General features: G+C 29.7%; 1 protein-coding gene across 1 annotated transcript; it reads right to left on the minus strand.

Annotated features, from left to right (window-relative positions):
* Window positions 1–2,891: 2,891 nt before the first annotated feature.
* Window positions 2,892–12,148, minus strand: LOC113549770 (epoxide hydrolase 4-like). The gene is made up of 6 exons (XM_026951233.1): window positions 11,400–12,148; window positions 9,495–9,619; window positions 6,565–6,849; window positions 5,510–5,667; window positions 5,105–5,380; window positions 2,892–3,533 (listed from the first exon to the last, which is right to left on the minus strand). The coding sequence occupies exons 1-6, from the start codon at window positions 11,751–11,753 to the stop codon at window positions 3,364–3,366; spliced, it is 1,368 nt and encodes a 455-aa protein (XP_026807034.1). The 5' UTR covers window positions 11,754–12,148; the 3' UTR covers window positions 2,892–3,363.
* Window positions 12,149–15,769: the final 3,621 nt, after the last annotated feature.

Here is a 15,769-nt window from a genome sequence, read left to right on the forward strand (position 1 = left end):
CAGCTACTCGATCGTATACGTTCGGCAGCGATTCAATCGAAATACTTAATGAAAGGCAGGTCGTCTTCTGTGACACGTGATTCAGACGACGATTCTACAGACGACGACGATGAAAAAGACGAACTGCCGGTCCGGTCGCCGCGGATGTATCAATCTACAAAGCTGCACTCGGTAGAAATGCAATTAGACCCCACTATAAAAACAATCGCAACGAGATCCGTCCGTAGGAGAACCCTAGACACGTCGGTTTCGGCATCACAGTCTGTGTACATGGGGTCGTTGGACTTACTCGTAGAGCAGCCGCGGTCATCGAACATAGAACAGACGTTGCCATCGGACTCACAGTTGAGACCACCACCGTCGGACTCGGATCTAAGGTCGGCGCCTCACTCGGAACTGAAGTGGTCAGATGACGATGAGCAATTTAAACCGTCAGTCATAGCACGGTCGTCGAATTCGGATTTGAGATCGTCATCGCACTCGCAGTCAGTGTGGTCGAGCGACGACGATCAATTGCAAAAATCAAACTCGGTGCGGACATGGCTATCGAATTCCGAACAAAAGTCGACATCGAGCTCCGGGTCATTGTGGGCAAGCGACTATGACCCGCCCGGATCGTCAGAATTCATGCGGACGTGGCGGTCGGAGTTAGATCTGAGGCCGTTACCAGAAACTGAGTCAAAATGGTCGTCGGACGACGAACGATTGAGCTCGTCAAACTTGAAAGATTTGTGGCTATCGGACTCGGACTTGAGGTCGGCATCGTACTCGACGCTAAAGAGGTCAACGGATAACGAAAAATTAGAATCATCAGGCTTAAAGCAACAGTCGCCATCAGACTCTGAGCTATGGCCGTCTTCGCACTCGCTAATGATCACAACATCGGACGAAAATATAATGGTATCAATTCGGGAGGTTAATGTTGAGGAATTGAACGAAATAAATATCTACGAAGAAGAAGCGACGGAAACCGGAAACGACGCGACGGAAATAGTAGCAGAACCGCAAACACTTAAACGCAGGTCTTTTCTGTCGGCACTGGGGAGACGAATACTGAGTGTCGGCAGAAAGCTATGTTGTTGTGGTGGCGGTAACCGTAACCGTCGATGATGGTAGCTGGCGATAAACCGTACAGCGTGAATGACGTAAATGCGTATGAGGTACAGAAAAAAAATCCTATTAGCGTTCAGGTATTTTTTCGTACTTTTTTTGGGAACTTAGGTTAAATTTCAATAATTTTAGGCGTTATTTTTAGCATTTTTATATTTTTAATTTTAATTAATTTTAATTGTTCCCTAATTTAAGTATCGGTTAAAACCAGTCTTGCAAACGAAAAATATATAAATCATATTACATCGTTCTATTCTAAATATGCATTCATAACATAGTCTTATATATATATTTATATAATTAGTGGTTATTCCCTAGTTATTAAAAGTTGAACAAAATTTAACTATTCATATTATACAAATAATGTTATGAATGATGCACCATTGAATAGATTTATGATATATAGATGCATGTCACTCGCGTCTTTTGTATAGCTATTAGCTTTCATATATACACCCACGTCAAGTACAAACAATATTCTTATTGTTACGATCATATAATTAATTATATAATTTTTTCCCATATCAGACCTTTTTCCTTCTCAAACAGAAAAAAGACCACAAAAATATACACTTCTCTAAAAAGATTTCGGTCTCGATTAGAGTCATAAAAAATTTTAAATGCAAGTGAAGGTTCCTTGTTAAAATGAAAACACTCTATCAAAAATCATCAAAATATATTTTAAAATCGATCAGAATGATGTTGTACAAGGTTTAATATTTATAAATTATTTGTTTATTCGTAATTTTGATTTATGAAAAACATCTAAAAAGTACACCACGAAAAAATGCACAAGTCATCAGTGAAATTCATTGCTAAATATAAATATAAACATTAAACACATAATATAATGATATTATAATATCATCATTATTACCATATAAATTATATGCCGAGGAATCCTCCACATATGATTTTGGATATGCTTTTTTTAATCGATTTTCTTTTTATTCACATTTTTATACTATTTCATGTGTTGTTATTATACATTTCGTATTTTTTTTCGCCATCATTATATGGTATACTATACCAATTTTATTGGATTTGTTGGAGTTGTGATTTACATACCTATTTATATTTTGAAATGTAAATATTTTTTATAACCAAAATTTTTTTTGAAGAATTGCATATTATTAAAATATACTTTTTTATATTTTCAAATGCAGTTATAACTATGAGCTTATTTTGCAATTTTCATATTATTTTATTTTTGTAATGGATTCTTATATACGTGTGTTTAATAATCAGCATTATTATTTTTTTTTTATTCTTTCGTTCCATTATAATATTTATTTTTGCATTTTTTGCATTTTTTCACATTATATGTTGTTGAGTTGTTTTATAAATTTACTATTGTTTTCTTGTCATGATATTATTTATTGTTACTTTTTTTTTTTTACTACTTTGTTATAATTGTATAAATTGTTAATCCAATAAAATCTTTATTGTTGACTGATATTTAGTTAATTTATTTAAAATAATTACGACGTGTATAATATTATACTTAAGTATCTAAAATACAAGTCTACGATTATGCTTCAATAGAATTATATATACATATAATGTTAGACTACTTAGATTTAAATAACGACGTAGTTTTGAGTGTTTTTGCAATATAAACAGAACATAATTGAAATCATAGTCAGTTCATCTGCACGAAAATGAGTAATTGATTCATACAGCTTCACTTATTATTAATATTTACTTCCTATATAATATATAGTAAATTCATAAGATGTCTAATGATGAATTAAAATGCTATAAATAACAATTAAAGGTTGCAGTATACAATAGATATATTAATAAATTAATTCTCAGGTTTTATAACAAAATAAACTTTAAAAAACATTTGTGAATTCAATACATATATAACTTATAATGAGCTGTAATTGTTGAAGCTTAGTTAGGTTGCTCACAATTATATTATAATTTGTATTAATTTAAATTTAGCTTATTAATAATTTACAATATTTGCACTATAGATAAAAGTAATTATAAGTTCTAGATGTACATATGTGATGTGAAAGATTTTATCGCCCATCATCATTATAATATAGGTAAATGCGTAACACGCGTGTATACTATAATACTGTACCTACCATTTAAAAAGTTTTTGAAATTATTATATTAGTAAACAATAGATAAGTATAATAAGTATAATACATAATAGCATTGATCTTAATGTTATCATTATTGCAATACAATAAATACATTTACAGCAATATGGGCATTGTTGTTTTTGATGCAAGAAGATTAATTCTGCCATGATGTCATTACTGTGGTTGGTAAAATGTTTCTCTTTTGCACCGAGTCTTTCAATGTATTTCCGTACTGAACTGTAGACGAAACAATATCCTTCATTCGTCCAACTATGCCACTAGAATTCTGTCGTGGAAGTTCTTTTTGAACTACTTTTACGCGAACTAAGACAGAAATACATTAATTTAAAATAATCGCACAAGTATAATACATAAAAAATGCATACATATTATACCTATATTTATATAAGTTATAATTTATAAGATAATAACTAAATCTTTAAGTGGTAATAATTTTAATAACTATACCATTCTCTAGAATTTTTGTCAGTAATTGGTGAATTGGTCGTTGGGTGGGTTGTAATAAGTAATTTGTGGTACTTAAACTTAAAAATAATCATAAATTAACAACAGGAAGTATAAACTATTTATAATTATGGTATAACAAGTCACGTTTTTTTTTTCTTATGCCAACATTTTTCAACAGAACATAAAATATTGATCAACGCCAAAAGGTAAGCCGTACCTATATGGCTATATAGTAATAGATACTATTCAACTAACATAAAAAATAATATACAAGTCAAAAAAGTTGCAGTTCTACGTATTTTTTCGTGAAGGTTATTATTTCTTCTTTTTACAGTATACACTAGTTATTAATTGTGCCTACACTAGCCTATTGTAGGTTATATAGGTCCCGGTTTTATATCTTAAATTCAAGTTATTACGAATTATAATCATTTTACTTATAGATATTTTATAAAAATAATAAATAATGAAAAAAAATATATAAATAATTATAAACACATTACAGAAATAAATTTTAGAAATTTCAGAAATTGATTTTACTTATTTTTGTGATACCAGTACTAAATTATACTTTTTTTCCAATACTGCTAATTATTAATAGGTATTTACTACTTACATACTCATTATCATGAAAGTATTTAACAAAAAAAAAAAAAATGTTAATATATTTAGATAAAACTATGTTTGTACTTGTATTTTATGATAATAATTTATAAGTATTTTTAAGTAAGCTATCGATATAATATACATTTAGAATATATATTTATAAAATTATTTAATGATACACCTAACCTTATTGACACCAACAAGATTATTGTAATTTATAATCTAACACAATTTGATACGTTGGTATAATATATTAAATTTATACACAAACCTATTTATATATCTATGGTATTATACCTATACACTGTAAGTGAAAAAAATATTAAATCATTATTTAGGTAGCATTCTCTTAGACGAATATAGTTTTTATAAATCTGATAACTGGTATCTACAGTAATATACTGTGCTAGATATTAGAATAGGTATATTAGTGTATAAGTAAGAAAAAAAAAAATTTAATAAGCATACATAATAATATGCGAAATTTAGTGCTTGCGATGCAAATAATAACGTATACATTATTATTTATAGTTTTTTTTGGTAAAACGAACTTTAATCAGTCGATATATAGTACCTAATTTCGGAGACCATAAACGCATAATAGTATTGCATATTCCACACCTGTATTAAAGTATCTAAAGGTTAGCTTTACCTTATATATTTATATTCATTATAAATTATAAAAGCATAATCATAGTAATTTAAATAACATGGAATAAACAATTTAGTTAAAGAGAGCCGAGAGGAACTATATTACCTGTATGCGTAGAACTGCAATTTGTTAAACATTTAATAGTGATAAATAATAATTCATAACTTACTTAAATATGATGTCAATAGATCATTAACTACTTTAGGTTGCTCTTGATGAGGAAAATGCGATGCGTTATCAATTATTCTCACAGTTGATGTTTTAAGAAACTCTGTGGACTTGATAAAACTCTCCATTTGCACACTTACGTCTTTACTACCAGTGATGAGCAGACACGGAACTTGTAGCATGTCTTCTTCTTTATTTAAAGAATCATTGCTATTCCGAGGCTCAATTCTGTAGAACGGTAAGTTTCGAAAATAGTTTATTGCACCCGTCCAATCCTCTAAAAAAACACAAAAATTTCAATAGCCTATAGAGGATAATAGTAATTTTATTTACAAAATAATAAAAAAATCGTTTAAGTGAAGTGTAAGACTAAAAAACATCGTTATTGGTATTAAGTTATGATCACCTGTTCTTGAAAATGTATATTTATATGCATCAATATAGGACAAGTCGTCGCTTTGCTTAGTTTTAGATAGGTGTTGATAACACTGGTTGATTATTTTGAGATCACTTTGCAAAGCATCCATTTCTGGTAAATAAGGAAGTTGACTGAAGCAAATCCAGCTATGAAAATAATAATAAATTTCTAGATTATGTGATTTCTTTCAAAACAATGAAGTAGGTATTTAATAATTATTAATTTCTATCTACCCAAAAACCAAGTTCTATAGTAAGAATTTTTTTTTTATTTGATTAGGTTTTGATGATTCTATATTTCTAAATAAAAACCTATTTCATTGTATACTTAACCTCTACCAAGTGCCTATGTATTTCACTATCCGTATCTTGTGTGAAATTTCACAATGCATTTATAATATTTGGTCAAACTAAAACAAGCTCAAAATTGTATACGTTTAATTTTATTGTTGTCATCGATTCAAAACCTTATTTCCTACAGGGAAATATATATATTCAAAATTGTTCTATTTTAAGTACTTGAAAGTCGAGGTCCTCGAGATTAAAGGATATATATATTTAACTACAATAAATCGATAAGTCATGATTTTCAACTGTTACCTATATGAAATATAATTAAATGTAACTACTACCAACTGTCCACCTAAGTATATTGTAAACAGTAAGACAATTCTTTTAACAGTAAATAATTATAAACTATTTTGAAAAAAAATTATACAATTTATTATTCCTTATCATTATTATTCTGTAATTTTTTAAATGCCCATACTCTTACATTATTTTTAACTTTCTGAAACAATTCGTTGTTTTTAAAAATTCGATGTATTAAAATCGAATTTCAAATGATGAACAATTATTTATTCGATATAATCACTGTTTAATTTATTTTACTTTTATGAACTATAATTTATTAATTTAGTAACTACACGCTAACATAACCTTCTTTAAATTGTTCCCTTTGCTTAGATTTTTCACATTTTATGTACATACCTGGTTACCTATACTGCTCACGAATGATGTAAACCTATTATCAGATCAACTTACTTTTTATTAAAGAAACTTGACGGAGGTAAGTACTCCCAATGGACATTAGGATGTGGACATGAAATGGCTACAAATTTTGAGACACAGTTTGGCCACAGATGCACCAGATACCAACCCAGTAGAGCGCCCAAGTCGTGGCCAATCACGTGGCATTTATTATTGTTGTCCACTCCTAGCATTGACAAAAACACTGCTAGCTCGTTGACCAGATTTTCCACTCGATAACTTTTACGTGCTGACGGTTTATCAGAGTCACCAAAGCCTTTTAAGTCTACAGCAATCACACTAAAATATAATCACTCTGAATTAAAAAATGTATATAATTATTAGCATTTAGTAATTTCTATCATTTTAAACACAAATTAAAGAAAAAGTATTATACTATAATATACTTTATATTACTCTATACATATTTTTAATCTTTATAAAAATTTTAAAACGTCGGTATAGACGGTATAGTATATTAGTCATTATCGTATATTATAAACAATATTATCTATAATTAATAAAAAAAGACAAAACAATTTAAAAATTAATATTAATCATTCATATATTATATTAATTCACTATTTTAGGTATACGATATAACTCGTGTCATATTTAGTATAATTTTTTAAGTTTATTTTAAAAAACATTTAATTTTGTTATTTACGGTGATGTGGTTATCAGAATTCAGATTATTATTGTTATAACGTAAGCGCAATTTAATTTTTTTTTTGATAGTTAAACAAATTTATTGCAAGCTTCTTTACATTAAAACATTTTTACACCTTCGAAGATTTATATGTTACATTTTATTGATAAATTTTTATTATTACTCAAGCCTATCCTTTAAGGTGTGTGGTGTGGACCGTAGCTACAATAAAGTAATCTAAAACAAATAGAAACAACAAGGAAATAGTACCTGCTAAAATCAAAACATAATGATCATTAATAGATGATACAATATTCATACTACAAATTAAAATTATATTATATTTAGAGAATCTCAGCATACAATAATATTTTGTTTTCTCTTTCTAACCAAACCAACGCGCAACTATTATAGCAAATTCGCGTTCTTCTAAACCACGTTAGAGGAGATATCTTTTCAGCTGAACCAACCTAATATTGTTATCTTTAATACTATTAGACTATAAGGGTGAATAGACCTATTGGCTTTTATCAAAAATAATTTTGAATACCTATATAATATATTGTCTGTGTTTATAAATTGTTTATAAATATTTAAATTTTTCTGTAGTATAATAGTAATTTTTAAATTGTAATTTAGTTTAATATTGTATTTTACTCATAACATGCTTTATAACTTAAATATCATAAAACATTTAACGTGTAGACACAGATAATAATAATTAAAATGTTCTAATCATCAAGTTTAATAATATGTCAATTCACTCTAATATTAAAATTTAAAGTTAAAAATGCATCAAAGTAAATTTTATTCGGATCATGATGTAACTTATAAGTTATAGTTATAATATGTATCCACTCATAACTTTTGTATTCTTCTGAATGTAGATTTGTTGCCAAGCGCAGAGAAGACAGTGAAAATAAGTTCATTCATGCATCATCTTAATCAATTGTCAATCTTAATACAAATTTTTAATGACAAATGTAAATAGTTAACATATTTAAAAAACACATTATGTTTAATTCACAGTATATAGCAGTTGTGTTTCTAATTGATTAGGTCTTATAGGTTTAGTGACGTTTTGACAAAAAAAAATTCATACCATATGAAAATAATATTTAATAAAAAATAAAAATTATTATGTGATATAAATGATATAATATTAACAGTTTTATTTGTTAGACATATCTTGGATTCATTTTTTAAGAAGAAAAAACATCGAAATAAAATATGGCTTAAAAACATGGTTTTGTGCTTTCTAATAATACTTACGATTTTCAGAAAGGATTTATGATAAAAACACCTATTATGAACATTTTAAAAGAGACGTTAATTTTCTCCATCTACCTATCTTTTTGTGTAATCCTTCAAATCCTCCAAAATTACAAAAAAATTTGCAATTTTTTCGAATCTAATATGTTAAACACCTTAATGTGTTATTGTTACGCTGTCTTATCAGTTATCAATATAAATTAATTTTAAACAATATAACAAATTATAATAATGACATATTTGATTTCTTTAAGAATATTATTACGTTATTAATATTGAAAATAATTAACTATGTATGCTTAAATTTATTGAAATCAACTGTCATTTATTGATTTATTATATACAACATATTATACCATTGGTCGGTAGCTGTGCAAAGGTTAAATTTTGATTGCATAGTATTAAATTTTAAACCTAAATTATATTATTAATGTACTTGTAAATTTCAAAAAGAATTTTCAAGATTTTATATTTCAATATATATTAATTATATACTTAATTGGATATTTAAACATAATACAATATTATATAGATTATACATTCTCTTTAATAAACATATTTTTATCAAGAATAAGTGCCTCACAAGAAATATCTAGATTATTCGATAACTGCAGCAAGGTAAATAATTTAATTTTAATGAAATATTTTTTTTCTCTTATCTATATAATTAATGAGGAAACGTTTTGTGTTGTAGATTTACAAACTATAACACAAACCATGTAATATACAATTGTTTGTATACATTCAAAATATTTTTATTAAACATCTGGGTATAGTACTCTACACTCCTATAATTTTTTATTATCTTATAAATTAATTAAGGCTATTAAATAATTTATTTAGTTACTAACTAATAAGACACGTATGACGCGTATACAAATGAACGGATTATTACGGACTGCAGTTTGAATAGATAAAAAAGCAACAGGTAATAATATTGACTATTGTTGATTGTCGATATTTAGGTACAATAAGTCATGTTAAAAAAATATCTCCAGACAATAATTATTTATAAGTTACTTACCGAAAATGTTTCGACAAGGTGGGAATTTGATGATGCCAACTAATCCAACATGATGGAAATCCGTGTAGTAAAAGAACAATCATTCCTTTAGGGTCGCCGCATTCAACGTAATGAAATTTCACGCCCTAAATAAAATAAAAGCCGTTAGCCATGGACTGCATAATACGTGCACTTGTGAATTTAAATACATAGTAGAGTGAAAAATATCAAAAATAATAGTTTTACTAGAAACAAAATGTGATTTCAATTGGTATTTATTTTATTTAAATGATGAGACTTTAATAAACAAATTGATCAAGAATGGTTTCTTAATATTTGAAATTTCAGAACACGGATAAATTAGTCAATACGTAAGTAGTATACCTACTTGAATAACATTCAGATAAGATGATAATAAAAAATATTTATAAACATAAATAGTATATTTCAATTTTATGATTGATTAATAGTATAAATAACATATAGAAGGTACAGTATCTCTACAGTTGTACATTTGTTAATATATATCCATCACTATTATCAGCCATATTGACATATTGCCATACCTACCGTATAGTCGTATAGTTATAAAAAAAAAAAAAATGTTTTTGTAACTGTTTGTATATTTAAACGAAAAATTAATTATGGAACGTGGCAATCTTTCTTAGTATTACTGTTATATAAGGTATCAGAAAGTACACTGTAAAAACATTTCAATGAACTAGAATTTTTATAATTTTAATTAATTATAATTATGTATAATGTATTAATGTTTAATAGCCAATAAATACCTAATCCATTTTATAAAATGCCTATAAATTTGTACCATTTTTAATCAACTGAGTGCCCGCCTGTACCTATATGGCTATATAAATATTATATCTTATTACAATTATAATATAAGTTAATATGTAAACATTCGAATGATATAAATATAAGAAAAATCGTACGACATCGGTGGTCGATTAGATATGATGGTAACACAATATCGATTTAAAGTAAGTAAAATATATAATATTCTATTATTGAAACCGGTCACGTGCTAGGTACCTTGAAATTTTAAACTGTTTTGTAAGATATGGTTTCCAGTATGATAATTAATAACTCTGGAATAATACAAATTTTATTTTGGAATTTTCAGGGCATCTTTTAAACTGAGTACATTTTCTTCCATTTTATAAGATAACGTGTTTTGAATAAATATTTATCATAAACTATATCTACCACAAAAATGAAGAAAAAATAAAATGGGCCTTGTTTATTATATACTTAATCGCATTAATTTTATTACGTATACACGCTTATACCTATGTATATACAATATATTTAAGTCAATGTAGGTAACAGACTGCAAAACGATGTTGCAACAAAAAAGCGAAATGTTCGTCATGTGAAGGCAGATACGTGTTTACTGTTTACTACAAAGATTTACCTACTTATGTGTATAGATAGGTCATTTTATTTATGACTTGCATCAATCACGATAACGCCAAATGACGTAAATTTAAATTTTAAAAAATACGGATTTTCATTTAATTGTTTTTATTCAACACTATATTATAACTGCACTACCCAACTTCGTCCGGGTCAATTTATCTATATTCTATCGTTTTTAATTTCGCTTCAGTTTACATAATATACAATACAAACACTATTACAGTGGTTAATTTTATGATTTTCTAATTCGTGTAAAGGACAAAAAATGAATAAAACGAAAGCTTAAAAATCGAATGTAAATTCAATATTGTTAAGGTTAAGAAAGACATTAATATTTCTTTATACAAAAATCTATACATCCGAAATCGTGAAATAAATTCTTAAAACCATTTGGGACCTAAACACGAGCCTATACGAGTTATACGACACGATGAGCTTTTATATGGTTATGTATAAATAATATTATATGGTATTGCAGTAACATGGAACCTTGACTTTGACGTACGAGTGGGTACCGTAAACCGTGGTGGACAGACACGGCGGCGGACGGTCCCTGGGCGCTCGGCGGGCGGCCGGGCCACCGGCAACGGCTACGGCGGTCGCTGCAGTGGCGACGGCGTCGTCGTCGTCCGCGCCGACACCCGTTCGTCCGCCGTCACCGTCGACGTCGTTCCTGTGGCCGCCGCCGCCGCCGCAGTTGGACCACAGCGGGCTTACGGCCCGAGCGGCCGCGTTCTTGACGACGACCCACGAGCCCCAGACCACGGAGAACGCCAACATTTTCAGCGACTCGGCCGCCGATATGGACACCACGTTGTCGCGGCCTCCGACCAGCACGGCCATGGCGACGGCACGGAGACGGACACTCGGACTTTATAGGCGTACGGCCGCTCGAGGTTGAGGCCGCTCGTCGTTTTCGCGGGACACGCCGGAACGGTGTAACAATGTGTTATAAGAGACTAAAAACCGAGACCGAACCGATTGCGGTGAACGATATGTTATAACGAGTGCACGCCGCGGGCATTGGTGTATTAAACGAGAAACGCGTTTTTATATCCAATAACACGCGAAACGGTTTGAGAAAATATAGAATAAATCGTTCGTTATTGGTACGTCCGCGACGATATCGCGTTATTACGATAATAACGCGATAATATATTATTATACGATGGCGTGACTGAGCGGTGTGGACCGGCCTACAGCGACTGAGTGGTACGATGCCGACAACCGGACAGCGAGCGGAGTTGTGGGCCGACAACGGTGGTACGGAACTTTGGTCGCCGGCGTGCCGCGTGTGCGCATGTGCGATAACGGCTGAAAGTGCGAGCGAGTCGGATGGACTTTGACGTTCGGCACGATTACAATAATATATAATATACACTTACCTATATTATGATATATTATTATTTGATTGTTTTTGCTGTTATTATTGCACATGTGCCGTTAATCGACAATATTGTGAAAACTGATTTGAATAATATATATAGGTACCTGTACACTGTTTTACAAAGAAGCATATACTTCGAACCGCGCGTATACGAGCCACGTTTTAAACTGTTAAGTTATGTTATTAGACCTGAGCTTAGGTTCTGTAGCATGATAATGTGCTAATTATTATAGAAATCAAATGGCATTTACCTATACCCGTTCTATATAATATCAGAGTAGATAAGTTGGTATTGGATTATAAGTTTATACCCATAACGATTAATGGCCAGTGTGTTTGGAAGGAACGAGTTCCAAAAGCAGTGGATTCCTGGAACTAGAAAAAATTCTTTTTTTCAATAAAAAGAACGACATTTTTTGTTCTTTCCGAGTTTCAATTTACACAGATATCTAATTAAAAAAAAAAAAAAAAAAAGTCGACTAGGTGGTGAACTATTTGAAAAATTAGTTCTTTTAAAACAGAACAACATTACTTTATAGTCTATTGTTGTATGAAATTAATTCATATTGTTTTAAAAATAGTGAATAAAAGAAAAAAATACAGACAATATTACATATCTTTTAACTAAAATAACTAAATAATAAACTATAAAATATTAAAATAATGCAAAATGTGTATAATTTAAAAGTAAGCTAAAAAATAAATGACTTGCAATGCTATTCAATTAATTATATTATATGAATATTTTTATGTTTCCATTTAACCGGTGTTGCTATTTCTATAAAGTATAAATGTGTATAAGTATAACATACGGAAAAAAAAACATTGGTGATTAAATAAGAATTTTTAATTTATTTGGAACTAAAAAAAGGACTCATTAATTTTCTAAAGGAACGATTTTTTTTTTTTTTAAAGGAACAATGAACGGATCGAACTCTTCTTTTTTAAAAGAAACGAAGGGAACGAATTTCTTTTTATAAGGAACTTTCCAAATACTGTCAATATATAATTACATGCTAGGTTGAATAAATTTTCGTAAAAAATAAGTTGCATATGACATATGAATGTTTTTTTTTTGGAAGAGGGTATTAAGTCTCTTCCAATACCGGATTTATTGTTATTTTAAAATCACCACAAATTCTAACCGTGCCATCTGGTTTTAATATTGGTACTATTGGAGTTGCCCATTCACTGTAGTCGATGGGAACTAAAATATTGCTTTTAATTAAACGATCAATTTTGATTTCAACTTTTTCATTAAATGCTAAAGGGATAGACCTAGATTTGAAAAATTTAGGTACCGCCCCAACTTTGATATTTAATGAAATTTCGTATTTGTTAAAAGTACCTATTTCATCTTTAAAAACGTTGTTATATTTTTTTATAATATTATCGACACTTACGTCATTTTCCATATTGAACAGGGTAAATAAAATATCTGAAAAGATTATTGAATTCGTTATAAAATAACTTAAAAAATTTTTATTACATTTTTAAATTAATTCTATCATTTGGTACAGTATTATTAAAATATATATTTTATAATATTCAAAATTTAAAAATACAATTTTGAATAGTTTAGTTCAATTTCTAAAAAGTAAAAAAGTTGTTTTCAAGTAAACTTCATGACGAATTAAAATCTGTTATAGATGGGGTTAGGATACATCCCGATTTTGCGGGATATTCCCAATTTTTAATATACTTGTCCCACGTCCCGCTTCAATTTTTAGCGGGACGAGTATGTCACAATACCTAATCTATTTTTTTTCTAGTGTCCCAATTCCCGCTTTTTTTAAAATATTATATATTTCAAAAAATTGTTTATCTGATGACTATCCAAGTTGGTACAGTTGGCATAGCTAGGTAGGTAGATAGATATATATTTTGTTAGAAAATATAGTGATGACCGGGGGGGGGGGTTAATGCCCTCCCAGAGAAAAATGTATACGATATTTTTACTTCTCTTTATTATTATTTACTTTTTTGGCATACCGTATACCCATCGAAAATGTACCATACCCCTGTAGTAATCCGACTATGTTGCATTATTATTTGTATTACTTTAGTTTATTACCTTGAACTGATTACAATATTGTTTTCGTGTCTTCGTATCTATTAGTTTTACGACCCATAATATAGTATTCTTAGAATAATATTATAGAAATTTTATTATTAAATTACGTATTTAGGCAGTTGGTGTTGGTAAACACGAAATAGAAACTTAGAGATGAATTTCCTGTTTACCGTGACACATGCTTACATTTTGAGAGACTACACCCATATTTGCTTAATATGACAAAGGTTGTGGTAGTATTAAGAATTTAGACATATTGAGCCTCAATTACGCATATACCGGTGGTGTTGTTCTATACTGAACAACCTATCGGGCTAGCTTTTTTTATATACATTGTCTCAGTGAATAAACGACTTTCAACTTAAACTTATAAACGTGTTGTTTATTTACTAAAAACTTCGTACGCTTACTGAAGAAGACCGACGACGAAGTGGACTTCGTCATTAAATCGTACTGAGCCATCTTCACCGAGACCGGCTCACTACACCCCCCCCCTTCTCCCATCCGGAATAGAATGTCTGCAGAAATAAACACTGGCTAATATTATTGATAATTATATATCTAAATAATTGACAAATTGAAAATATGGTCCAAAGTTAGTTCAAGATTTTCTATAATTAGAATATGAATAAAATATATATATTATTAAAGGAAAAAACGGGGTATATATGCAAAACCCTTATGAATAGTGAATATTACAGACTACTTGATAAATATTGATGTAAACTCATATTTATTCCGTCTATTGGTCTATATGTTAAACATTTAAAATATACTAACTTAGTAGAAGAGTGTACTCGGTGTAGGGAAATCACAGATTAATGTAATGATTGTGAGAAATAGAGAAAACATAACGGCTACAGCTCTACACCCGAAAATTTGTTCCTAGTTGTATCTAATGTCCTAAGTAGACACCGCCTCTCGTCTATTACAATTTTTAACTTACAGCTATACAACACACCGGTGGCACCCGAAACACACGCGTATGCGCACGCTCGACAGAGCTTATGCACACACACGGCGATGTCGGCGGCGGCATGTCCATTGACCATTCCTAAAGTTCGGTAATTTTATTATTGATCGTGTATTGCTGCTCGCATGAAGGAATAAATTAATTTTGTTTTTGGCGGCAAATATCAACGACCAGTGAAATGAGGCGAACTGTATACAACAAGAAGCGCAAAATCCGACGATATTCACTACGACTTTAGTGCCCTTCCTTGATCATGTTATTTTATTGTGTTGGTCGCGCGTTTGTTCAGTTTGTTGTGACTGACTGTGTTCCTAGCAACGAGGGAAAAGCGCCGTAGCCATAGACACCATAAACATGCGTAAACGCTTTGTCTGTCAACAATATTCGGGTGAACGATTAACTCGAACAATTACATTATTGTGTTC

The sequence above is a fragment of the Rhopalosiphum maidis genome, chromosome 4, assembly GCF_003676215.2.
Source record: "Rhopalosiphum maidis isolate BTI-1 chromosome 4, ASM367621v3, whole genome shotgun sequence".
Taxonomy (NCBI): Eukaryota; Metazoa; Arthropoda; class Insecta; order Hemiptera; family Aphididae; genus Rhopalosiphum; species Rhopalosiphum maidis.

Excerpts from the sequence above, each read along its gene's own strand:
- LOC113549770 (XM_026951233.1), bottom strand. The coding sequence starts at position 11,753 with ATGGCCGTGCTGGTCGGAGGCCGCGACAACGTGGTGTCCATATCGGCG. Across the intron at positions 9,620-11,399 it reads ACTCGTACGTCAAAGTCAAG|GGCGTGAAATTTCATTACGT; the intron begins GTTCCATGTTAC and ends TATTTTATTTAG. Across the intron at positions 5,381-5,509 it reads ATATACATTTTCAAGAACAG|AGGATTGGACGGGTGCAATA; the intron begins GTGATCATAACT and ends GTGTTTTTTTAG.